The following is a 27,759-nucleotide window of genomic DNA, read 5'->3' on the forward strand; positions in this document are numbered from 1 at the left end:
TTCTAATATGTCACATACATCTGAATTTGTCAGTAGGAGTTAGGAAATGTCATAAAAGTTGATTGGGTAACATTAATCCAGTGTTCCCTGCTTCATTCTGCATTGTTGGGGTCCTAGTTTACCAGAACCGATTTCTTCATTGATGGAACATGAAAGCATGTTGTAAGTCACTCTGGATAAGTGCTTCTGCCAAATGCCACAAACGTAAATATAGAACTGCATCACTGAACATTATTCAGCAAGCTTCAACTACAAACCAAAAACAATACACTTCCACCAGTAATGTATACACCTGCTCATAGAAACACACATTAAGAAGTAACATGAATATTACGAATGAGATCAAGTCTTTAAAAACAGCCAACGAAATTAGATAAGCAAAAACAGAATCAGAAACAAAAATACCCCTGCATTAGAGACCGAGCTCTGACAACACACCTGCTGTTAAACAGAGCACAGAGGGAGGGGAAAGGGAAAGTAAAAAAATAAAACATCACATAAATAATCAAATTCGAGGAGTTTTACAGACATAATTGGTGAAATCTATGTGTGCCCTGGAGTGCAAGCTAATCGCTTTATTCCTCCATCTGAGGGCCGCGATATCGAGGCCCCTAACCGTGATTTTATTAAAAGGGACGCTGCTGCGGCGGCTGGCTGCCACACTCCCTCGTCATTACCAGCCAATGTCCCCCAGATGAGCACGGAGATAGCCCAGGCTAATGCACCATAGCCTGGGGGGCGCGCAGCGACAGTGATCTGGGTGCCTGCTCCTCCAACGTCACTGGGCGTCCTATTAATCTCCCAGCAAACGCAATTGCAAGGGGGCCTGTGAATGAAATACAGCTCCCTAGAGTCACCGGTCACCTAATGTGATCCAATCAGTCCCACCAGCCATACCCCGTGGAAAAAAAACAACATTTATTTAACGTTTATGCACGCCAGAGGAGTTAACGTCAACCAGATAGGGGGGGCAGAGGTGACAGCATGTGTGCACGCACAAACACGTACACAAAAAAATACGACTGCTACAAATTAAGGAGTGGCCAGTCAGGTCATCTGCTGCCACATGTTGCGTTTTATGTCTTATTTGACATGATTTTTCTTCCCACTGAGACAGCAGGACAGCCGCCAATTTGCAACATTACCCCAAATGTCACCGCGCTATGGACTCATTGAGGAAATAAGATGCAGCAGCACGACAGCAACCCTCTCTCAGCGGAAGTGCTGCTCATATGAATGAAGGTGTATCAATGAGACTTTTAAACATGGGGATGTTTTAGAATCTTAGAAATCTCTTATTGTTCAATTCAATTTAATATAGTGGTGTGATTAATTTCAGAAAAGCCAATGGATATTTGAGGCTCTGGAAGAACCACTGTGGTGCTGCAACACAGAATAAGCGTTTTATGCTACTTCGCTGAAAGTCAGTCTGTCAGCTGATGGAAGCCCCTCCCACATGATGAGGGCAGATTACGATACGCAGTGTAAATAAGTCAGGTGAAATGATGTGACGGTGACTTCAGTGTCTGGTCGTTTTGTGAATCTGTGTAAGTAGCTGCTTCTCTATGGGTCGTCTGCATTGATTGGCTCATGGGCCTTGCAGTCAGTCGCTTCATCACCAGGACCATGGGGGGTCCCTTTGGTGAATCCTAAACACCTCATCTAACACAGCAGTGTTAACCTGCATCTCTCCCTCAACTGAGACCCCCTCCCTGTTTACAATCCAGGAGGGTGTCTACAAAACACAAGCACTTGTACAGAGTCACTGGCATAGACAAGTGTGTTTCCTTTTTTTAAGCTAATACTTTAAATATGTACTTTACTTAAGAAATCCCTATCTTGCATATGTTGGAAAAAGCACCCTTAAATTTAACACAAATTTGTAATCAGTCAGCACATTTTCTAAAGTGTATGTTTCTGATAGCACCATCACTTAAAAAGCAGAGCAACAACCAGGAGGATAATGGGCTTATCAGAGTGAAAGCTACAAGCAGGGGGTGCTGGGTGACAGAGAGACCCTATGTTTCCATCTTAATCATGTTCTTCCCCCATTCAGTCTTTGACAGAAGACAATTAGTGAGCAGGGCCACCTTCCTCACTTCCGCACTCTCTCTCTCTCTCTCTCTCACACACACACACACACACACACACACACACACACACACACACACACACACACACACACACACACACACACACAGCAGGCCACAGCGTTCCTGGGACACAATAGAGTCTATTGTAGGATCTGCCAGTAAGCGAATGTGCTGCCCGTTAGGCGCTTGGCGGCATGTGTGTGTGTGGCGTGGGTAGTCTGATGAACCCAAACACCCACCCAACGTTTCATCAGCCTGGCTGCCACAGTAAGACGATTGGAGGGAGAGACCGAAAAAAGAAAACAAGGGAGGGGAGGAAGAGGCAGTGACCCAGAGCAGAGGCTCTCCTCTCTCTGCACCATATCACGCTACACCATATGCTGACCCCAACAGCCCAATGCTTATCACTGCCAATCAGAGCCCACAACACACATACACACAGCTGGACCAGCACGGCCAATCAGGGGCCTGCTTAGCGCCTCTTACTCTTGTTCTCTCTTGTCATCCTCCAATATTGTGTTCCCGGTTCACACAATCGGCCGCTGACAGATGGAAGATGCCCATGAGTTGCCCAGTTATATTTCATTCAGCCTGAGAGCCCAAGCCAACAGCTAACAGCACACACAGCCAACCACACACAGAGCTAAACACACACACAATCAGCCAGCACAGGTCCAAGCCAACCCCCCAAATAATCTCAATTCTTACATGCTATTTCTTGATATCTGATCAGCATGGCTTGAGAAAGAAGTTGTATGTAGTGATGTGTGTTTATTTCTGTGTGTTAGAGATAATAAAAATTATACAGATGATTCTCCTCATTCATGTTGTTTGCAGTACATGCTAGAGGAGCTATTAAACCAGAGAGTAATGACCTCTGAATCCTAACTCCATAGAGAGTTGACCTAGTTATTTTTTTTATTTATTTTGATTCCCTAAGAATTCAAGTAATGTCCATGTCTGGAGCATACAGTTCTGATGACCATTTTTGGCATATGTTCCACAACACACACACCACCATCAGCAGCAAGGCAGCCCCATATACTTGCTTGGGCTAGTGAGGAAAGAAGAGAATGGCTGAGGGCCTCAGGGATCTTCTGATTTGCTCTTGGCAGTCCCCTGCCAGTCCTGATATGAGTAGGTTACCATCTCTTCTGCACTGGCCAGGTACATAAGCTATATCCGTCATAGCCCTTGCTTTGTGTGTGTGTGTGTGTGTGTGTGTGTGTGTGTGTGTATGTGTGTGTGCGTGTGTGTGTGTGTGTGTGTGTGTGTGTGAGAGAGAGAGAGAGAGAGAGAGAGAGAGAGAGAGAGAGACTCCTTTCTTCTTTGTTCCAAGCCCCTGATTTCACAGTCATGGCAAATGAGGGATCAGGCAAGAGAGGAGGCAGATGGACCAGCCTGAAGGCCAAGAACTAGAAACTGGAACTTGGAGAGAAGGACAGAGAAAGAGCGAGAAGCCTACAGAGAAGGGGGGAAGAAATAGGTGAGAGAATGTAGCTACGCCTTCACTGTGGGCAGGTAACAAAGACCAGCATGGCCACCCGGAGTTTCCCTATTGAATAGGCTGCTCACACAGAGCAAGAAGAGTATGAGGAAGGAAAAAAAAAAGCCTTTGATGCCCTTTCACAAAATGCTCAACTGCAAACCTATTGTTTAAAAGAGAGAGGAAGCAGAGGCTGGCCATTTTCTTCATCTTATCACCTGGTATTTCACACAGAGAGTGAAGCTGATGAGTGCAGGCCAGGCATCTGCAGATTGCCCAGTACGCATCAAAATGCCAAGTATGCTACTAAAATCAGACCTTTTGATGTCTCCAAAGCAGACTAGAACTACTTGCCAAAAAGGTAACAATGTTGTATCAGAAAGAGGAAATGAAGAGCGCTGATGATACTGTGAGATATTATCATTCTGAGATTTACACAGTCAAGACCACGAAAGAGGATTAGCTTATATTGTCATTTTGAGTGACATGTGCCTCTACTAACAGGAAGAAGCAAGACTGTGGCCTTTTCCCTGTGGGCTGCTTATGACTGTTAAGATGTTCTACTTTCCTCTACTAACGCATGAGAATTTCATACAGGGGTCCATCAGACCTCCTCTAATTACCTCAAAACTCATACTGCATACTGGTTTGTAGGACAGAAAGAGCAGAAATGCTGGAGAGAGAGAGAAGTGAAATAGGAGAGAGGGCAAAAAGTGAAAAGCAGAAAAATAAGGTTGCCGAAAGGCAGGAGCAAAAATGAGTGATAAAAAAAAAAAAAAAAGAAGAACAAACAAAAAGAAAGGAGAAAGAAAGGAGACGAAAACCAAGAATGGGTTTGGAGAGACATCCGTCGATAATGACAGATTACAGTAATTCTGGCTGTCAGGATCATCGACCTGTGCAACTCACGCCAATCAATAGCTCAGTCCAGTATCGAGCCCCTCGCAGACTCACAGATGGGCGAGATTGCTGCGAGCAAGAGACTCAAGCTGGGCCAAACAATCTCTTGCGCTCCGAGCACATGGCAGATGAGAATGGCTTCCCCCTCCTTTCTCCTCTGCCTGAGCGCTTTGTTTTTGAGCTGCGGTGTCTTTTTCTTTATTTTTCCTTTTTTGAAGACTGTCATGGAGGGTGATTAGAGGGTGGCTATTGTATTTAACAAATCAGTGTCATCAGACAAAAAAAAAAAAAAAAGAACACATGATCTGTACAGTTGATAAAACTCAAATAAAGATATATTACAGTACCTTCAATATTCTATGTGAGCAAAGCATATCATAATTCAAAATCTCTTACTCGTAAGATAAATAGCTAACTCATAACAATATAAATACTTAAACTGCACTATATGTAGCTTATAAATCTGTTCATAAAGTCCTGTAAGAAATCAATCTAAATAACAAGACCAGTAGTGCCCTCATTTCTTTGGACTGCAGTCAATCACAAAAAAAAAAAAAAAAAACAAGGTGATGGTGAGCGAAAAATGATAGAAATTACTACTCAAGCATTTCAAAAGCAAATGGTGTTATAAGGCTGTTAGCGGGCTATGTGTAGCAATAACAGCGATTCCATCACCTGAGCGCTACCGTTGTGACAAGCCAGGGCCAGGGCGATACGTGCTCGCTGTGCGTGAGCAAGATGTCGATAACTATCGAGCGTTTAAGATGCCTCACCTGGGCCTGGGGACGCGGATGCTGTCCATCAATCATCAGCACCAACGAGGACAGAGAGAGAGAGTCATCGCTCAAAAACACACACGCGCACACACACACACGACATTAAACCATCACAATACGTTGAGGGACCAGTGTATATAATGCAAACAGCAATCACAAAATTTGAAAATGTTAAGATGGAATAGTAAACACAGGTAGTTTTGGGGGGGAAGGTAAGTTTGAAAAGATACAAGTTCTGGTACAGCGGGATGAGTGATTTGAGAGCTCTGCTGGAATTGATGGCCGTGTCTCTGACCAGTGTGGGCAGGATCTTTCCGTCCACTATGGCTCCATCAAACAATGGCCCAAAGAATGGCACCTACAAAAACCCAGCAACAATATTAAATATCAGTGAAAATACCCAAGAGCATGAAGACTAAGAGGTTTAATATTTGTGCAAAGGTACTTTGAAAAAGAAAACATTTTAAAAACAACCAAAAAATTAATAATAATAATAATCATTATAATGTTTCAGAGAGCACAGTGTTGTGCAGTTCAGGACACATGACAACACAACATAATCACATCATAACCCATTTCAGAATTTGATTTGCTTTTTGAAAACATTCCTTTTGACCGTTTCTAAATGGAGAAAAAACAGAGCTCTCTGCCTCAGGCAAATTTTAAAGACACACCAGAATCTGAAATAAAACAGAAGAATAAAACCAGGGTTACTGATACACAATATCAAGAGCCTTAAATTGACTTTTATAGAAAACAGGCCCTCCACTCTTTCTTTATCTCACTATCTTTCTACATTTCCTCAGACTCTAAAAGCATGGACTCTCATCCTCAGATCCATCTCCATGCCGGAATTTAATTGTGAGAATCCAGGGAATTGAATTACTGTAAACATAACTGAGCAGTAAGCCTGTACAAGTGCTACAACAGGGACATTTATGTTTATTTGGACTCCTTTTGCAAAACTCCCCTCCCCTCTCCTCTCTCTAGTCTCCACTGTTGCAACTCAGAGCAGCTGTTTTGTATGCCTTGGACAGGAAATCTAAAGACCGAACAGGGTTTGAGAAGATCAGTTCACTACTTCCAAAAAACAGCTGCAACAACTTCTTTATGCAATTAGATATATACAGGTCAGTACATATGCCGTGCTTCTGGGGTGTATTTAAAGTTCCTTGTGCCGCTCTGCCAGTCATATTCCAAAGCTTCTTGAAAGATTGTTGTACTGTATTAAATTGTATAAGCAAAGTTTTCTTTACACCATGCAAAAATATGAGACCTAAAGTATGCAAAATTTCTCAAATTCTGTTGTCACAAACCTAATCACATTTGCAAAAGAATGTTTACAAAAGTAACACTGGTGATCACTGCGTGGTCATTTTCCATATATAATCCATTTAAAATGGTTGTTTCATCTGTAATCATTTAAACAACGCCAATGAGATCTGTTTCCCATATCTGCATATCCTTAATTGGATTAAATGGAATACAATGGCAGTCTATATTGGTTATGAAAGGAAATTATATCTATCAATCTATTTAAGTCACTCTTAAAATTTATTTCATTATACTGAAATATTTCTGCACAACCAGTGCTACATTTCTTAACCTATAGCTCCTAGACAAGAAAAAAAAAAAAAACACACACACCAAAGTACAAAGTGCACCACAACAAAACATAACATCTTTTTCTCCTCTGTTTCAGTCCTTCTAAGAACAGGATGTTTCACATTATTATTCATGGATGCAAATGAGCTGCTGCTTGCCACACCCAACTCCAGAACTGGGGTGTGGGCAACCATGATTTTGGCACATACATACCTACTTTTGCACTGTACCGGCTGTAAGAACGGCACTTTCACTGGTGGTTAGTCAATTTTGTCTATATATACACCATATTTCAATTTAGCAAACATCTGAAAATGTATTGTTTCTAGCTTGTGCTAAATGGCAAACACACCAGAGGATAACTAGTTTGTTTTATAATTAAACAGATTGTTTTACCTGCAGATTTACCATAGAATGTTGGAAGTGCCCCCTTGTTCAGAAAGTTTGGTGGTTTACTAGGCAGACATACTGAAATGCTTAGTGCACACACAATCAGGTTTTTGCCAACTATGTCTGGAACTTCAAAAATAACCACATAGTTCTTCTTGAGGAAGTGGTGGCCTAGCGCTTAAGGAAGTGCCCCCCGTAATCAGAAACTTGCCGGTTCGAATCCCAAGCTGCCAAGGTGCCACTGACCAAAGCACAGTCCCCAAACACTGCTCACTAAGGGTGATGGGTTAAAAGCAGAGGACACATTTTGTTGTGTGCACCATTTCCTGTGCTACAGTGTTTCACAATGACAATCACTTCACTTTCACTTCTGGTAGTGGCCTAGTGGGTAAAGCACCCACCTATGAACCATAAGACTCAGGTTCAAACCCCACTTAATACCAGGGTGCCCCTGAGTAAGACTTAACCCTGAGTTGCTTCAGGGGGACTGTCTCTGTAACTACTGATTGTAAGTAGCTCTTGATAAGGGCGTCTGATAAATGCTACAAATGTCCTCCTCAACTGGGAGTTAATGCAGAGGAGTATGGTGGGCCTTGTATCCAAAAGAGTCTACTGTGAGCAGAGATTTTCACGTTGGAGGGCCATGTTATTTAATTATCCCCTACTGTCAATAGGGGAGAAACGTAAATTGGTTGTTTGAGCACAGTTTCAAATGTAAGTAAATTATTACTATCACAAATTTTTTTTTTTAACCTTACAGTTTGTACAGCCAGAACAGACCCCAACAAAAAAAAGTGACTAGGGACAGTGGTGGACTAGTGGATAAGGAAGCGGTTGTGGGTTCTGTCAAGGTGCCACAGAGGTCCCCTTGAGCAAGGTACCATTTCCATACACTGCTCCCAGGGCACCTTTCATGGCTGCCCACTGCTCATTAAGGGTGATGGGTTAAATGGCATGCACTATGTGCTGTGATTCACAGGGGGGACCTTTAACAAATTATCAAGCAAAATGATTTTAGTTGCTCAGCTTTGATGATCTTGTCATATTTTCCAGCAAAGTCCTCAGCTCAGTTTATAACAGGGTGTGAGACTCACCTCTGGCTTCTTCATTATCTGGATGCTGTACATGTGGTTCTTCATGGGGTAGATTATGATGAGGACGTCACCAAACTCAGTGGGGATGATGCCCCTGCGATAGTCTCGGGAGTGTTCAGACCACACAATGTGCACCTCGTCATTTCCCAGGTGCCTCAACTGTAATAAGAACAAGAACAAATGACAAGGAAAGAGGGGACAGATTCTTATTGTTGTATGTGTAAAGGCATGTCAGATATTGCTTTCATATTTCCAACCATCTTCCATTCACTTGCACTTACATGCCCTTTATCCACCTCTCATTTGTCAATAGAACAAAGAGCAGAAGCCAAGAGTAGAAGACCTAAATGAAAGACCTAATTTCAACCAATCACAGGACAACAACTTGCAGACTACTAAAAGAATCAGGTTTCACATAGTGACACGTTTGCTTAACCAAACATTTTTAAAAAAATCATATATAAACCAAAGCAGCCCACTGTGCTAGACACTAATATACAATGTCCAGTGAAAGAAGGGAGGGTTGGTTATGGGTATAAGAGGAGGGATAGAAGGATGGTGAATGAAAAAAAAAAAAAAAAACAGAGATAAATAAGGCATTGCAATGTGAGCTGGCGGGCAGCGCTGACACACGTTAGTGTCTGGTTAACATGGTTTAGAGGCTCTATCTGCCCCATCGCTCTCTGGAGCGTGTCTCCTGCTGCCCCTCGTAATCCAATTCAGTCTTAAGAGTCATGAAACTACCTCAAACCAGGGGACAGCAGCAATCTAATTTGGCAACAATATGGTTGTGTGTGATCTAGGTAAGGGAGCTTATATGCGTTTGTGCTTGTGTGAGGAAGAAAGTATGTGTGTGTATGTGTGTGTCTGTGTGGACTGTTGGCATATTGCTTAAGGCAAGTGGTAACACCCTTGGGTGCAAAACAAATCACCCTTTCACTCATTGAACACACACACACACACAGACAGTGGCAATGAATTACAATGGCCTGGCGGTGCTACTGAGGAGATAACGGTTGTATCTAAGCGATGCAATGTCCTTTGATCATTGGCCAAGTCTTAATGCCTCCCTTCTGTGACTAACATTACACCCAGTAAACATAATATCTTCCTTAAGGGCTAGACATCAAGTACATAACCGTTACAGACTTAAAGTAACAGGTTCAAGAGAATGTTGCAATATTATAATGAAAACATTACACAAGTGACTTATTGTTTTCATAAAGTAGCACTATGACAAATTATTAGTATGATATGATTACCAATATTGTTATGTATTATTTATATCTTTGTGTGTGTTTCAGCAGCTAAAATGCTAAGCAATATAAAAGTACATTACAGTCCCATGCCTGTGTATGATGAGTATTTTAGAATGAGAAAGTTGCTGGACAACTTTATTTTAACAATCTGGAGTGAAGTCTAGACACCCCCAATGTCACAAGGAGGGGATTGTGATTATTACTGCAGATTTGACAGACATTATTATCCACAAGATAGAAAGAGAACATAAATACTGAAAGAAAGAGGTGAAAAATACATTAATTTATCCATGCATGGGTCACAGTGACGTATTAGTTTGCTTCCAATTCCTTTAATTTTGAGTGCTTTAGTTCAAGATAATAAAAACGTGCCAAAGCTCTGCCCATAAGGGAAGTAAAAGCATAAATGTGTGGTATCATCAGAAAAGCAGCACAATAAAAAAAACATGAGAATACAAAAAGAATAGGTCTGAGGTCTATAGCAGTCACTATATCACTGCATATCATACCGTGTATGACTGTGTATGTGACAAATACATTTTTTTATTTGATTTGAATTTGAGAATAAGAAGCGTGGATCCTGTTTCCTACCTTTAAAAATCTGCCTTTCCCTACCTTAAATGTATTTATTTAAAACAAAAAAAAAAAAATTATTTAAAATAAATAAATAAATAAAAATCTTGGAATCCTGGAGAAACTGCATGATCAAATATGAACAAGCATAGTGTTTTTAAATATTTTCAAAAGTAAACGACAGCTGAATACAAAAAAAAAATCATCTAACATTTTAAATAATCACTCACATCATACAAATATGAAGTATTTTGCTGTCCTTATGGGTGTGACAAAGTCCATTTTCATTAGAATTGCCCAGATATTGTTTTATCTGGTATATTGTAACATGTTGATGGAGTGCCTTTGCAATGGACACATGTTACCCTTTCAAAAACAGTTACCTTTAAATGTACTTATCATATATAATATATATATATACACACACACACACACACACACACACACACACACACACACACACACAATATATACAGTCTACCATCTATGTTTAAATTTATATCACAATATAAATTTTATGCCATAACTTTTACAGTCCTAAGGGGGAGGTTTTACCACAAATGCTAAATAGCACAGACTTTTCTAAAGCCCTATTAAAGCTGCCTAATCAGAAATTAAAGCTCACAGCTAATGATCTGTCAGTTTAATACAGGTAATTAGGGTCAGTGTCTCAGTGAAACCACAACATCCTTAAAAATATGCCCAGCCACTTATCACAAATTGACTGAAGGGAATTAAATATTCTGAAACTCATACAGTGAGAGGCACAAACAGAACTCACACAGTCAAGACTGAGACAAAACGCACATCACTGACTGACCACTGCTGAGAAGCATTTCGTTTTAGTAGTGAAATCCTCTCATGGATGCCTGTGTACAGTACAGACAACTAAAGTCCTTAATCGAAACAAGAGTCAAAGTGATTCTGTGAGACACAGAAAGAGAGAAAGATGAAGACAGGGAAGTGCCAGGTGAGAGACAGAGTGATAGTGGGGAACTTGAGAGAAGGAGACTGGCCAGTAGGCAGACTGTAACTGTCTGTGGCACACAAACTAAGGGGATGAAATCCAATTACAAATTCTCACTTCCTGAACTTCCTCTGAGGTCAAACCCCACCCCATCCTGCCCGTGCCTCTTCTCTCCGTTATATTACATTCCTGCCTGTGTTCATTAATTAACTGAGTGTGTTTAAGGTTCTATTCTCTGGGGGATGCACAGGGTCAGCCAGGAACAGACATCAGTAATAATGAGTCATACTCCATCCTGTGCCCTGACCATGGCCGCCTCAGAGACAAAAATGAGACTGATATCAGCACATTCTCCTAGCCTGTGTGATTATGGGTAATTTTGCTTGTTATTAGGTTTCTGCTGGAGGGGGAGGGGTGATGAAAACATGCCGGTGCAGACAGATGCTTGGAGGGAGTGCAGGCAAAAAAAAAAAACTTTAAGCGGAGAAGGCATTAATATTTGAGAGATTCGAATGTTAGATGTATCTGCGAGACAGAACCTGGAAAAACACTGATAAGCAAAGTAAGATGAGGAGTGGTAGGCAGGACGGTAGAACCTCTTTCTGGGAAAAACTCTCTAAGAAAGCATGAAAGATAAAGTAGGCATATGGATGAAGAAAAACAGTATGACACTAACAAATATGTACTGTTGCTGTTTTGCCCTTTTTTTCCTCTGGAGGGAGGGGATGATCTGGGAGAGAACAAGTAGAACCACACAAAAGTGGTTCTCTGTGGTAGGAGAGGAGGAGGGGGTCATCCACAGTGAGGGAAAAAGAGGAAGGGTAGAATAGAGGGATAATGGGCTGGTAATGGTGCAGGAACACATGGGTCACAACGCTTTTGTGGCCCACTTCACCCCCAGAGCAGCATGGGCTTAAAATAAAAAAAGGGGCCATGTGACATGACCACAGAAAGAGATTCACAGTGAGTGTGAAAGAAAAAAAAAACCTAAAGTGAAGATGCAGGACGTCTGCAAACATCAAACTGTCAACACATGCTGACAAAAACACACATAACAGATCTTAAATTCTATGTTTATAAATGCAGGTGAAAACTGTGGTAGCAATTAAATTTCCCCTTTTCAGATTAGATTAATCAGCAAATGTGGGTTTGACTATCATTACGTCAATAACTTGTCTTATTTACGTCAAATAACAAGTCTTGTTTGAAGCTGGTTTATACAGTTTATCAGTCGTTGTACATGAATAATGTTTTCATTAATAATGCGTAATGGCATTATATAGAAGTTGTAAAAAAGGGTGTGACTAGCTTTTACAGTAGGTACAAAATCCACCTTTTTGGTGAGTGAGTCATGGCAGTCATCTGTGTCAGGTGGCATACGAGTAGAGACATGGAACATGACCTCTACCGTAGAAGTGGCAAAGTAAGGCGTGGTCAGTCCTGTGCTGCGGTTCCGCTGGAGGCCACCCATAAAGCCACAGTGGCTTGTCAGGTTCACCTGAACACACATAGAGAACATACTCATTGCCAATTTATCAACTGTGTGCATGTGTGTATACTGTCTTTTATGTTCTTACCTCCCAGCCCAGCCCAGATACAAAGTCTTCATAGGCCTGGCTGCCACTGGTGTTGGACAGGATTGAGTGTTTGTCCTCCTGACCCTCTGCCACGTAAAACACTGCAATCTTATGGGTCTCCCGACTGCAGTAGAAACAGATAATAACAAATGTTCAAACAGGACATCCAGTCAAGGACAGCAAAGAAAGGTTGAGAAGCATTGTGCATTGATAGATGTTGAAAATAACCTTACTGGTGCATGAATAAACTGGTATAACTTTTTATTTGCATTCTTCTTAGAAGCCAACAGCTGTCCTGTTGGCTTCTATGGGGTAATATTTCTTCATGATTAATCATGGTGCATTGTGAATACAAACCACTGCCGGGAGTCCAGATTCTTCAATTCTCTGAGCAACTTCTCATTCTTCTTTAGTAGGTGGAAGTTACTCCTGCAAGAAGCAAAATATTAAAAAGCAAAAAAAAAATGGAGCACTGAGTAAACACATAAACTCATATGACATCCCTGGCAAGAATTATTCAAGTTGTCTGACTGCTCCTCATTTTTATTTAATTATAATGTAAAATGAAATGCCTGATGTCTCTCATGCAATAAATTGGAAAAATACAAAAAAAGGATGCAAGGATGGGGAAGAAAGGTGAACAATTTCTGTCTCATCTTCTCAACTGTGCAGTAATACTCAGAAACACACATCAGGAATACTGGCAGAGGTCATGGTTGCAAAGGGTGAAGATGTTGTTTTTTCTTTTCTTTTTTCCTTCCCCTTACAGTAGTTTTTTTTGTCCTGGCCTTCAGTTCTCCTAGAATTGGGAGCATGAGTCACGTGTAAGAGTCATGCATTTGTCCTGAAAAAGGACTTTTTTTTTTTTGTTGTTGCTTTTGCCTTCCCCTCTCGAACGCCCTCCCACCCTGCTCTCTCTCTCATCTCTTTTCTCACACTTTGACTAGAGGTGTCTTTATTAGCTTGTTGCAGTGTAATGGTCTTCATTTTCTCTATTGAAAGTGAGTCATTTCACAGGCAGCATGCTGGGGATCGTATAAAAGGGCTGATATTACACACACCATGCTCACTAACACACTCTCTCTCTCCCCTTCACTCGCTCTCTTTCACACATACACACACAGCAGCACATAGGTGCTTGGAAGAGAAATTATATGTGAATGGAATAGAAGGGAGAGGCGCAATTCTTCATTAAAAGCACACAAAGCGCTCACCCACTAATAACCCAAAAAGAGACCACTTTCTCTCCTGCACTCACTCTCACTCACACACACACACACACACACACACCTTCTATCTATCCTTCAGATTCATTTAAATTCTATCTGTCATTTTTCTTTTGATGTGGGGAATTAACTTAACAGAAAGACAGTCACTTCACAAATGAACAATACATACATAAATAATTAAATTAATACAACCAGGACTACATCACCAAATAACTCTCATTTAGCCTATTACTTTTCATCTGCAAACACACAGCAATTCACATAATGCTTTCTAATGACAGCCACTGAAACCAGAGAGATGTATGTCAATGAACAACAAAGTCTACATGAAGAGTGTGTGCGCACGTGTGTGTGGTAGACAGAAAGAGAGATTATGAGAGACCGCTGTAAGCTGATTAGCTTGCTGTCGCTCGTGCACACCGGCAGACAGAGATGTGCTGAAACAGGATGTTTACAGTCTGATTTTAGTACAGTGTAATAGTGAGATATCATAATCTAGATAAATTATTATATTATTTAATAAGCACCAGTTTCTGTCTGTGCAAATGGATTTGCCAAATAAGCACCAGATTTCTGCAGACAAAAAGCACAAAGCAGCAGAAAATGCTGGTTTAGCAGCTGCTTAAATCAGCACAGACCCAAGCTTTAAAAAAAAAAAAAAAAAAACTTTTTAAGGTCGAGACATATAAATCTGTGGGCCTGTAAAGAGGAAAACATTATTTTCTCTCATGAAAGTCAGTGTGCAAGCAGTCTAACCCATCTACCAGTCTTACCTGGTCTTAACCTGCACTGGAAAAACAGGAATCCCTGAATCTCTGAATGGCTGGGTCTATAGGAATGTGAAGGGCTGATTCCCATTTCTACCTTGGGATAAGGTACAACTGATTGATATAGTCAGCATGATTACATGACAGACATTCGATTCAAATATGATTATTAATGTCTCAATATAGATGCATGCCATAAATTTTGCACATGATCACATGAAGTTTTTAATTCATTCTGCATTCACAGAACTTTGTCAATCTGAGGGAAGTTGGCTTGTGATCACAAATTTAGCCACCAGGTTGGTTTCACCTCACTCCTTGAATAGGCTCATCCATGTCAAACCCACTAACACACTGAGACAGAGACTCGTCCATCCCAAAGACCCGATACCAAAAACAGAAGAAGAGCAAAGTAGTGTATGCTGTCCAGTGTGGTGAAGAGTGCTCCGAGCTGTACATCGGGGAAACCAAACCGCTGCTACACAGGAGGATGGCCCAGCACAGAAGGAGCAACACCTCAGGGCCACAATCAGTGGTGTACCTTCATCTGAAGGACAAAGGACACTCATTTTTGGACGAAAGCATTCAAATATTGGACAGAGGTTGACCACACTTAACGAACCACTTAATGGGGGCAGGAGGAGCTGCCAGGTGTGGGGTTGTCAAATCTATCCACCCCCTCCCCTGCTTTTGTTTCTCTTAACGAGCCTATTCAAGGCAGGAGTGAGGTGAAACCAATCTGCAGACTAAATTTGTGATCACAAACCAACTTCCCTCAGATTGACAAAGTTCTGTGGATGCAGAGTGAAATGCAGTTGCCACTTACAGACAATTTCACCTGGATGACTGAGAATCTTCACAGACATGAAGTTTTCAAATACAAGAGTTAAGATCTCGGACACCTGTGTGGACGCTTTGATTTGCTTCAATGAGAAGAAACGAGCACTCCCCTGACACCACAAATGGCAGAAAAACTCCTGGTTCAGATGTCCATGCCATCAGCTGAGCGTGGACTGAACACAGACCATTTTTCTTCTCATTGGAGAAAATCTAAAACCGCTTTCAGCCCGAATGAGCTGCACATGCCAAGAGTGAGGCGATAATATTGTGTTATAGATCTCTGCTCAGCTTTTTCTCCATTTCCGCTTTGTGTGTGTTTAAGTGGAACACTCGTCCGCTTGGATTCTATTGGTTGCAAGAAAATACGTCATGGTGCACAGTCAAAGTTCAACAAATGACCGTGGTGCGAGAACAGGGCTGCCGGGTGCTGCACCGCGGGGCATCCTGTAACAAAGATCTCTTGAACCACACATATAGAATGTACAGAGCTGACAGGTAAATTGCTTGACTGTTCTTTTTGTCTGCTTGACTAATATTGTAAACCAGAAAGTGTGATGTAATCACCACATGATATCACATCGCCACAAGATATAAATCACGCAATAAATCACTTTCCCTCCGAAAGTGTACTGGGACAAGGACAGAAGACCTATTAAATGGCCAAGTTGAGCTATGTTATGTTTACATAACATGTGCAAAGAAGTACAGTGACTCATGCAAACATTTGCTGCCAAATGGCGTAAATGAATCAAGCAATCAATGCAACGATCAGTGAAGCTACAATACAGTGAGGCCACTAGAGAGGACCAAGTAGTGTTAGGGTTTTGCCTAAATTGATTAAACATTAAACGATAAAACGGTAAGATTTTTGGTCAAAAAACAAAGGAAAATTGTGTATTGTCTGATATTTATTAATATTTATGCAAGCTAACCTGCCCTGGCTTGTAATACCACAGTACCACAGAGTTAATCAGTAATTTCCTTGTTTCTTACCCCACTTCAGCAGAAAAGGGAGCGAAGTCTGAAAGTACCCAAACTTTGAACTTTCTACATTTAAATAATCTAAAATGATTGAAGAGACTCACCTCTTCTCCCAGGAGTTCATCCCCAGCATGTTGAGCAGCAATCTGCAGTAGTAAAAGGCGCTTTGAGGCCTTTGTGGGTGGGGCTGACCCTGTTCCACTGCACACATATAGGGGTCATTGCCACGGTAGAGACTGAATTCCCACTCCTCTGCACTCTGCTTCAGGATGGCATTAATAACGTCATTCTCCTGTTTCTCTGAGATGCATGAAGGGGGCGGGGCTGGAATGTTGAGGGGTGCACCAGCACGCTGCAGGCATTCAGGGCTTGAGACTCCAAGGTACTTCAAAAGCTCATCCAGGGCATCCTCTTCATCCTTCAAAGAGTCCCATTGGGGGAAAACCTCACGGCAACGACGTTTGGCCTGTGGTCCCATTAACTCCTGAGATGCCTCTTTCTCCTCAGCTGCCTCCTCCTCCTCTGGCTGTTTCTCCAATGCACCATCTCCATTCACCTCTTCAACTAGAACCTCATTTGATTCTTCTACATTCTCCTCTTCATGCAGTGATTTCTCTCGGTCTTCACTCGGTTCTTCACCTCTGTGTTCAGTTTGTTGGTGTTGGTCAAGGCTATGAGGCTCCTGCTCTCCGTTGCCCTCGGCTGGAGAGGTCCTGTAGTGCAGCAATGATTGGCAGGAATGTGGAGGTCCATACAACACAGCAGAGTCCCATGAATGTTTCCCAGAGATATCACGGACAATGACACGCACACAGGCACTGGTTGTGGTCAACCCTGCTGACATGCCTCCTCCAGGGAGACCATCCTCAGCCCGAATCTGAAGGCAGGACAGCAGTGTGGTGCCATTCAGCACAAAGAACTGAAGGTTGGGAGCATCAAACAGCTCAGGGGTCAGGTCAGGGCTCTCACTATATTGGTTGTCCTGGTTTTCACAGACCTGACTGGTCAATGTTGCTGGACCCCCACTCATGGGGTAATGGCCCAGATGGTTGACCAAATGAGAAATGACCGTGCGTGCAGCCACTGAGATAAGGCCCTGCTGTATACGACTGCGTACTGCAGGAAGGAGAGAAAGAATAAAAATCTCAACACACTGACTAAGCATCATGATTGCTGTGAAATAATAATAGAGTACAATTGTTAAGTCTCAGTAAATACAGAAATTGCATTTTAAAAAGGAAATTTGGTAAGCACAAAAAAGCCTATGGATCAACTCTGCACAGATATTTCCGATGAAATATTAAGATGAAAACACCCATACTTTAGTACAGGTGTATATAATTAAGAGAAAAGACTGAAAATGAGCAGGTAACCAAGTAGCGAGGTATATAAATTCAGTGAAAATGGAGAGTCTGTGGTGACTACTCAATCACAGAAGTAGAGCAAAAGTGGAAAGTTAGTTTTATGTGTTTGTGCTGGAGTGTGTGTTTGCATGTGTTTAAGGTCCCTGAGGAAAACCCTTTTGTAGCAGAAATGGTCCAAACAGAGGTACCCTGCAGTGTTCCAGCCAATACGGTTCAGTCCCAATCACAGGACGTGCTGCCAGATAGATCCAACCAATCACAGAGTCAAGCCAGAGCAACACCAATAATCTACAGCCTACCACACTAATGAGCTAGAACATTCCTTCAATTCAACTGATACAGGAGCACGCTTCCACACAAAAAAGGCCACATGCACACAGATACAAACCCTAAAACTTGTACATGTGAGTTCAAAGCTGTGCACAAATGCACAAACATGCTTGCATACATACACACACACTACTGAGGAATGTTACTGAGGAATGCTACCTCACTGAGAAGTTGGTGGAAAAAGACAACAGTGTGTTATTGATGCAACTAGGCCTGGACCATTAGTCAAATTTTAATTACATTTTTATTAAGGTCACATGATGTTTTCAAATACAACAGTTAAGGTCTCGTACACAATGTGGACACTTTAATTTGCTGCAATGACCAGGAAAATGGTCTGTGCTCAGTCTGCACTCCACTGACGCCACAAACTGCAGAAAAATATGGAATCAACCTGAGAATCTGTCTGAGAATACAGTTGGAATTCTGGCACAGTTCCCTCATGTGGGCAGAGCTTTGCCTCATTGGCCAGCAGCTATTTGAGTGACAGCTCCGTTCCCTTGAACTTTATCACTGCGAGATACATAGGCATCAAGAACACGCAGCGCAGCATCAGCTATTAGGCATTACATATGGATCACATCATAATCAGTGTATTTACTTACAACTGGTTAATCGATTTATCAACACAAAAAGCATTCATATTTGACAGGTAAGGCTAAAATATGAAGCGACAAGAGTCGGTTTCCATCACTAGTTCCAGGGAATGGAGTGGTCCCTCAAATACTGGCTGGCTCTGGGGGCTCAGCTAAAAAAAAAATGTTTTTCTAAACTCCCGGTAAGACGAAAATGTCGTGTTGTAGATCTCTGGACCATTCCCACTTCACGTGTGTGTTTTGAAGAACACTCTTGGATTCTATTGGTTGTGCGAAAATACGTCACGGTGCAGCGGTGATCACCATCATCACATCATTCAAAGTTCAACAAATGAGCATGGTGTGAGAACCAGGCCGCCGGATGCTGCACTGAGCAGCGTGAAACTCCTACCCGGAGCGGCTCTGTACTCTGTAGATCAGGCTGCCACAGCAACTACCGGCACTACATTATTTTAACGAAAATTTTTAGACCCCCACCAGAAAATTACCAAGAAACATTATTATGATATAATGAATTATGTTCTGTACTGCTTCAATGCAATATCGGCCACGTCTGCATTGCAATGCATTGATTATACGATTAATTTCAACACCCCCTGTAAGGAGACCAGTAATTGGAAGGTTGCCGGTTCAAAAGGTACCATTGAGCAAAGTACCGTCCCCACAAACTGCTCTCTAGTCACCTTTCATAGCTGCCCACTGCTCATTAAGGGTGACTGGTTATATCAGGGTGGTAGTAGCCTAGTGGGTAACACACTTGCCTATGAACTATGAACACTGCCTAGGTTCAAATCCCACTTACTACCATTGTGTCCCAAAGCAAGACACTTAACCCAAAATTGCTCCAGGGGGACTGTCCCTGTAGCTACTGATTGTAAGTCGCTCTGGATAAGGGCGTCTGATAAATGCTGTAAATGTAAATGGTTAAATGTAGAGGACACATTTTGTTGTGTGCAGTGTGCTGCGTTGCAGTGTGTCACAATCACTTCAACAATCACTTCAATAACAATCACTTCACTTTTCCTTGAGCTCCTCCTTAAAAAGCCCAAACTTCAAATGCAAGGGTATAAAAAAAATAACAGAAATTGAAATAGACAAATCAAAATCATAATAGTTCTGTGCCAAATTGTTCACATATTTACTTATATTTTTATCCAGTTTAGTAGCAGAACATCATGGGTTTCATCTCAACAGCAGGCCTGAAGGATTTTGCCGCATTTGCGGCATGCACAAGAACTGCAAAGAGGACAGAACAGTCTACTGCATGCCCCCATTTTGAAGTGCCGTTGTCCACCCCACAGTGTCGTCCGTGCAGTTGGCTATATGCATGCGTCGTTTGCTGCCATCATCACCATGGTGAGCTGCGCCTCCACAGCACCGCCACTGCAGCTGCCTCTTTTCTGCCTGTATCCCCAATGCCCCAACACTCCAGTCTCTCGACCACTGACTGTTTCCAGCCAACCCAGCATGTCTGTGCATGTTTCTGCAACCCTGACATTAACCTATGGAGCAGAGTCTGGGGTTTGCAAAAATAATTGCAGTCATTGCGATTTAGAAAATTGCGTTCATTAAAATTGTGATTATGGTTAAAATTCTATAAAGAATTTCAGCCCTACTCAACAGCATGCAATATAACTGATCACTGTCTACAAACTGCACAGACATTTCAAAAAGCATTTACAAAAAATGTGAAGTACTGGCATGTGTTCATCTCTGAACACTTATAACAGATTCTAACATTTGTACTTTTATTAAACTTCAATTAGGATAAAAAAAAAAAAAAGTGTCACCACACAGCTCATACATACTTACCCTCAGCAACTGGCTGCAGTTTTGATGAGCGCTCTGATTCGGGCGAGTGGAGCGGCTCAGGCTCCTTAAGGCTCTCAAGAGAGAGGAACGGGTCATAGTGAGCGCTGTTGAGGTCAGACAAGTTAATGGGGAAATAGCGTGGGTTACTGAAACTCTGAGCTCCATACACACAGCCATGCAGAACCTGAGAGTGAGTGAGAATAGAGACAGGGGAGGGGGTTTGGGGGGACAGGAGAGGAAAAAAAAAAGAGAACAAATCGTTGAAAGATTTTTATCTAACAAAGACCCTTCTCCTACTTGACCCTTGTCTGCTTTCATTTTCTCTAAAGGTGCAATGATAATGGGGAAAAAAGGTGGCGACATCTACAAAAAAAAAAAAAAAAAAGAAAGCAAGAAAGACACACACAAAAAAAAAAAAAAAAAAAAAAAGACATGATTAAATTAACAGGCCATTACTGAATGTGTTGCCATGGTGACAGTGTGGGGGTTGTGAGAGATATGGGAGCTGATGGAGTTCAGGTGAAAGAGCGTATCTCCTCTCACTGGCCAGATGTGGCCTCTCCTGACAGGGTAGGAACGTGAGAACCTGCTGAGGCTAAAACTCCATTAGGCACAGCACTAATCACAGTTCACCCATCACATGAGAAAAACAACAATATGAAAAAGGTGTTTTAAGCAAGATTTTTTTTTTTTTGCATTTATCAAGGGTGCCCCCTGTTCTCTGATTACAGCTCCAGTTCCTTAATGTAGTGTATTGCTCAGGTACACAAAGTTAGTAACTGGTTAATATAGACTGCACCTAAACTTTAAAGGTGTGCTGAAGGTGCACAAAATTTATTTAATCCAATTTACAGAGATGGGTATCAATTATAGATGTGAACTGCCCAGAATTCCCCTGATAAATTAGCATATTTATGCTTCTATATTAATGAATTATTGATATATTTCTTAACTTTTGTCACTGACACATAACAGAACAAGATTTTGAGCAGGCCTGCTTATAATAACAAAAACAAAAACCTTTAAAGAACCAATAAGAAGTATTCCAAATGACACCCTTCCCCAATCATTTCTTTGTAATAAGTTCCTCTTATTTTGCTTACATAAACAAACTGCAGCTTTAATCTGCAATTTAATAACTCATTTCCATCTTTATCAGCAGCTGGACAGATGCTGACCAAGCTCCAGGCTGAAATACCTTGTATATGCAGCTCAGGATTGATTTGTCTCCTCGATCTTTGTTAGGAGCAAGGGTCTGGATGGGCTGGAGGAGGGTCTTCGGAGGTAGGGCCATCACCCAATCAAGCAGGCAGAGAAGGAGAGACACCACCAGCTAGACAAACACACACCAATCTGTTAATCTGTGACAGCTATGACTGAGAACTAGACTGATGCTGACTTTGCCTGCGTTAAGTGATTTATTTATCTGAGAAACCAATGGCATATCAATAAAAGAGGGTATTTGATGCTAGTGCTGAAGCAGATTCTTCAAAGTTTGCCTTTGGTTGTAGAATTCACAGTTGGGGTGAGGTCATGGTTGAAATGCACTACACCCAAGACAAATAAATGTGTGTGTTAGAAAGAGAGAGTGAATGGCACAATGCATACCCTTTTGTCCAACTCATGGGGTGAGGACTCGGTAGTGGGAAGCAGGTAGGTGACTGTTGCTATAAGAATCTGAAAGAAACATACAATCTATTAGAAGACTGGGAAAAAGGTTTGAGAGAGTTAGGATTCACCTTGTACAGACGTGCTGAACAAGTTAAAACTCATTGTTTACTCACCTCCACTATTTTCTTTGGTGTGTCAGGAGGGAATTTCTGCAGATGCTCCACATAGTTTATAAGCAGGTGAAGGATATCAGAGGCTACCAGTGCTACAGCTTTATTTGGAAACTAGAATGTAAGGTGTAGATGAAAACTTATTAAAAAAGATTAAAGGTTCAACAGGTGCAGTTGCACCTTTACATCAGCATCTAGTCTTCACCACCAAAACTAACAACAGAAGAAACGAGCTGCAAGCATGCAAGAAACCTAATAACAATAAATACACCAAACCTTTAAATCCAGCGTAAGGTGTGTGTACATGAGGTGGGGGAGGGGGGTTGAGAAAGAATAGCACTACAGCTCCGCAGACACAGCACATTGTGTCACTGTGTCTGATCTGAGACGGGTGTTACAATCCTTTTGTGTTTTTTTTGGAAGCTTAAATCTTTTGGAACAGAACCTAATCTCTCCTTGTCAGAGGAAAAGTGAAAAAAAGAGTCAAAGCGCTTCCCCATGCTCCGTGCTTATGACCCTGGCTCGTACAGAAGGACTGCAGAACAATGGGGCAGATCAGCAGGAAGCTCTCCCTACTGGAGGGTGAGAATAGGGGATGGTGGGGGCTGAGATGGGGACTGGGATTGGCTCCAGTTCCCCCATTTTCAGACAGGAATATAATAATTCCTTGAAGACGCTGGAGCATGCATTCTTCAGTGGATTAGCCTTCTGTCCCAGTGAGGCATGGAAGCCAAACATGTTGACAGCCCAGATTTAGCTGGGTTTGGGTTCACCAGAAAGGGGGTTGTAGTAAAGCTCCTTCTGGATGCACTGTTAACACTAAGTGCCAGTGTAGACTGAAGCAGGCTAACAGTTGCTAGCCAGAGCCTTACAAGAACTGCGGGGTCTGGCAAGTACAGTCAACCCTGGATCTGCCATCAGTCTGTTTGACTAGGAAAAGAGCTCCAGCAGTTGAGTTGTGATGGAGCTTGCATTCATGCATGCATGAGGCGACAAGTGTTCATTCACTTTTCATCCTTTGAGAAGTCTAAATAAATATTAATTACAAACAACAGCCTTTAAGTAAGATCTAGTTTGAATCCAACTGCCATATTACAAGGTATATCAAATATAAAGATTAAGTAGAGGTTATTTAGTCCAAAGAACAACTGCTGACCAGAATTGGTGACCCTGAATGACAGCAGGATGATGTTGTTAGTGTTGTGATGATAGGGATGCCTTAGGCACAGCACAGTCCATGGAATGTTTAAACACTTCATTATCACTGCTGGGTGCAGAGTGGTCCATTAGCAAAGAATACACAGCCAGCAGCATGAGAAGACGCCCCATACAAACCACACAAAAGTTGTGCCTAAGCTATAAAATGAGAAATGATACAGGAAAAAACTATAATCATAAAATGAAATTTGAATATCCTGAGTATAATGAAACAGTCTAAATTTTTGATACGTGCCAAATTAACAAGTAGCTAGTTCCAAATTGATATGACACCAGTTTAATAGGGTGTCCTGCTAATCAATCTCAGAATAATCTGATCAAGTTATATGGTCTTCCAAACGAGATATCCTGAGACAAATATTGTTAACATGAAATGTATTTGAGAAAAACAGAGGAACAGCATGCATGGTGTGAGTAGGTGATGTCTGATAACATAAGAATGTCACACACAGATTGTACAGACACTGTTTACAGGGATAATGAGAAAGATTGAGCTATAATCAACTGGTGAGTGAGCAACATGATTATCAATTAAGACAACACCTAACTAAAGCAGTCAAGAAAGATAAGCTACATAAACACACCACATAAATACAGTGTTATTATCAATCAAAACATTGGTGGTGCTGCTGTAACTCTCTCTCTTGTGCTCTCTCTCTCTATGGTGCAGCAAATGTCGGTGATTGGCCACAAAGACAACTTCTTCAGGAATTCAGACTCATTTCATTATGTTTTTTCCTGCATTGCAGGCCATGATCCTGGCCTGGTTCACGTTGATTTGTTGAATCTTCCTCCGCTTGTTTGTTCCATGTTTTCACACTTTACATAAGATTTATGAAAACTCAAATTTCAAAATCACCCAGCCCTGAATCAATTAATATAATTTTGACTTATTTCATTTCATTACAAATGTATAGGTTGACCTGGTACTCTATTGATTGTGTGTATGTGTGTGTCTGTTCATTAAGAGGAGAAGAGTTACCTTCAGTGTTACGCAAATTACATTGAGGGCATCTTTGATCTGAGGGTGCTGAGTGCCATGGGCCAACTCCTCACAAAGCCAGATACCCAGACTACAGAGGGCCACACACCTTAAAACATAAAAACACCACATAAGAGCCCTCAAAACATGGCAATAGTTTGAATTCAACAAATATCTTGTCGTCATTTATTTCCTTTGCTTAAGATTAAATTTTCTACTAATTAAATTATGATATGAGTGAGCGTACACTTATTCCTATTCCTGTGATAACTGAAAGCAGGTCTTGAAATTCAATGTGTGTGTGTGTCCTGTATGTGTGTGTTGGGGTGGGGGCAAGGTGTGGCCTAATGGCCTGAGCTGTAAACTGCTGTGTAAGCCTACATGCCGATCAACCAAAAACCACACTGCTGGGCCTCTAATCTGTCTGTCTGGTTATGAGCAGACAGGTCACACATCAGTCACTCACTCCTCTAAACACACACACAAACACCACACCCCGTCAATCAGTCCACAGTACTGCAAAAAGCACCCTAAATCTTAGCCCTGATTAGAACACACCACCAAATAGAGAAGATGTCATCCCAAGACTCCCATTGTGTTTCAATTGTCCACAAATCTCAGCCATTACATAGAACACTCACAAATTCCTAAATTCAATGACAATCATTAATAAAATATTTATAATCACTTAATCTAAAGGATGAAACGCATGTCTCTTATGATTGAGAGATTTCTGATTAAAGACAGCAGTGATTAACCAAAGTCATTAACAGAAGGAACTATGTTTATGGATAAATGTTTTGTTTTGCTTGTATCAGTAGTACCACAACTATCACCACTAATATTTTATGCTGACTTTTAGTAAATGAATTGGAATAAAGATAAAGAAAATGAATCATAAAAAATATAACAGTGGTAATTTGCTAATTTGTTTATTAAACATTAACCAATGTAAAAAGTAGTCGAATTGTGCGACTGAACTACAGAATTTGATCTTTTCACTGGGGTGTAGGAAGACCAAGATGATTACAAGTTAACACTGGAATTCAAATGAGGCCCTTAATTACTAAAAATTCTAATGTTTTAATGAACCTTTGAGATCATGGGCTCTATAGCTTTGTTACCTTCAGAAGTTTTGATGGGGATATAAACTTAATATAATATAATATAATGCATCAGAGTATCTAAACAAAGGTATTTTCTATACATAATGTTTGTGTTGGACTGATTCTATGTGATCAAGTCCTGTTCAGTGGACCATTACTGCCATTCAAATGACAGTTGACTGTATTAAGGGTCAAAAGAGGAAAGGGCTGTTGGGTGTGTAATTAATGGTAAGGCTATGAGTAACAGGTCTGTGTTTGTGCTGGTACCTGGCGGGAGCTGAAGGCTCTTCTCTAGCAGAGTTCAGGATGTGTTTAATGATGTGTTCCTAAAAGAAAAACAGAGAAAGTTGTATGTAGAAAGAAAAAATTTATTCTGCCATTATGATAAATTGGTAACAACACAAAATAGTAACTATAGTACTGTACAAAACATTTATGCAAGTGTGATTTATTTTTTAATTAAGAGTGTGTTTATCACTTTTCAAAATGCAGCAAATCAATTTGGGGCCTGTCATATGCCTTCCTGGTGGTAATGCTTGATGGCTAAGTATCTGTCTGCATTTCTCAGCATTGAGAACACCATTAATCCTTTCAAATCTCAAACACAATTTGCAGAAATGCAGCTCCAAACTTGAAAGGAACGTCCACCATGCTTCACTGTTGTCTGAAAACCAATCACCTTGGTGAGCAGTGAAAGGTGTGGGAGCAGTGTGTGGGGACAGTACCATGCTCAGTGGCACCTTGGTGGATCATTATAATTTCGATTTTTGCAGGCATTCTTAGTGATTTATAACCAATCCCTACTCTGAACACAAAGTTTTGTATAAGGCTTTTCACCAAAGTTTCAGACAGATTCTTTTTCATTGATTAAGAAATACATACAAAATACATACAAAAAATCACACAAACATGCACCCATATTCAGGCAGCAGCCTGTCTCCCAGATAGCACTAACTGTCTCCTTGCATTCATTCCTGGTCCCCTGATTATGGGATGCCACTGTGTGCATTTCTCCATCCAAATGGAGGACGCTACCATGCATAGCATTACCTGCTTACCGATCAGCACAACAACAGGCAGAAAACATCGCCATGGTGCACCAGGTTGGGCTAACACAGCCCCAGAATACCTGATCGGTCATTAGCCCATCAACAGTGCTAGTTGTGTAACACAAGGGACCAGCAAAGGGTCTGTTAAGGAACAAATGTGGACTCAACCAGTTTGTGTTGTCATGCAGCATATGCTGGCCTACTGTCTAAGGCATCAATGTATTGATTTTTACCCAAAAGGTAAAAACACAGTACAGGGTTCTCTCATTGTTTAATGCCTGTTTCACCTGCTCTTATTCAGCCAGTATTATTAACTTTGCAAGCTATCAAGCAAATCTGTGAGTACACTGTGTCAGAGCTGTCTGGACTTTTACCTCATTATTGCTTTATCCTGTTTAATAAAAGGCAAAAAGCACCTTCTCCTGCTGCAATCATCAAATGTACTGGACTTAAAAGTCCTGTTACTTGTGAGTGTGTGTGTGTGTGTGTGTGTGTGTGTGTGTGTGTGTGTGTGTGTGCCTGATTAGCTTAATCATTTGCACTGAGATACAGGGAGAGGGAGGGAGAGAGAGAAAGAAAGAGACCAGACAACACACAATGAATGGCATACCTTAACATCTCTGAATTTGGTCATAACCACGTCAGCAGTGGTAGGGTGTAGGGCTGGAAGTTCGTCATACAGGTTTGGGAAACATACCAAAGAACCAAGAAGAATCTGAGCCTCCACACGTGGAGCCTGAGAGAGATAAAGAAAAAGCATGAAGGGGAGAGAGACACAGAGAGAAAAGGGTCAGGTTATACCTGGGACGTCAGAATGAAGTGGCATATTGCACTTACATTGAGAGAAGTGCAAGCAGTGACTCGACTGGCAGCCACAATAAAGTCCAGGATGAGCATGGTTGCTCCAGGCAGCCCAATGGACAAAAAACGAGGGGAGCAGTGCTTAATGATTGTGTTGACTATGTCCTGAAAGAAACACAGAAT

General features: G+C 41.5%; 1 protein-coding gene across 11 annotated transcripts in view; it reads right to left on the bottom strand.

Moving 5' to 3' along the window:
* ralgapa1 (Ral GTPase activating protein catalytic subunit alpha 1) overlaps positions 1 to 27,759 on the bottom strand; it is a 73,294-nt gene that overhangs the window by 9,853 nt on the left and 35,682 nt on the right. For all 11 annotated transcript variants that reach the window (XM_029001148.1, XM_029001139.1, XM_029001165.1 and 8 more), the window contains 14 exons: positions 27,613 to 27,741; positions 27,386 to 27,511; positions 25,994 to 26,052; positions 24,621 to 24,729; positions 22,424 to 22,534; positions 22,248 to 22,316; positions 21,838 to 21,972; positions 20,640 to 20,823; positions 16,642 to 17,653; positions 13,078 to 13,149; positions 12,721 to 12,844; positions 12,477 to 12,641; positions 8,345 to 8,503; positions 5,486 to 5,613 (listed from right to left, as the gene is read on the bottom strand). In XM_029001148.1, coding sequence (XP_028856981.1) covers positions 5,486 to 5,613; positions 8,345 to 8,503; positions 12,477 to 12,641; positions 12,721 to 12,844; positions 13,078 to 13,149; positions 16,642 to 17,653; positions 20,640 to 20,823; positions 21,838 to 21,972; positions 22,248 to 22,316; positions 22,424 to 22,534; positions 24,621 to 24,729; positions 25,994 to 26,052; positions 27,386 to 27,511; positions 27,613 to 27,741 — 2,582 coding nt within the window. The remainder of the gene's footprint in view (positions 1 to 5,485; positions 5,614 to 8,344; positions 8,504 to 12,476; positions 12,642 to 12,720; positions 12,845 to 13,077; positions 13,150 to 16,641; positions 17,654 to 20,639; positions 20,824 to 21,837; positions 21,973 to 22,247; positions 22,317 to 22,423; positions 22,535 to 24,620; positions 24,730 to 25,993; positions 26,053 to 27,385; positions 27,512 to 27,612; positions 27,742 to 27,759) is intronic.

This window comes from Denticeps clupeoides, chromosome 1 (genome assembly GCF_900700375.1).
Source record: "Denticeps clupeoides chromosome 1, fDenClu1.1, whole genome shotgun sequence".
Lineage (NCBI taxonomy): Eukaryota > Metazoa > Chordata > Actinopteri > Clupeiformes > Denticipitidae > Denticeps > Denticeps clupeoides.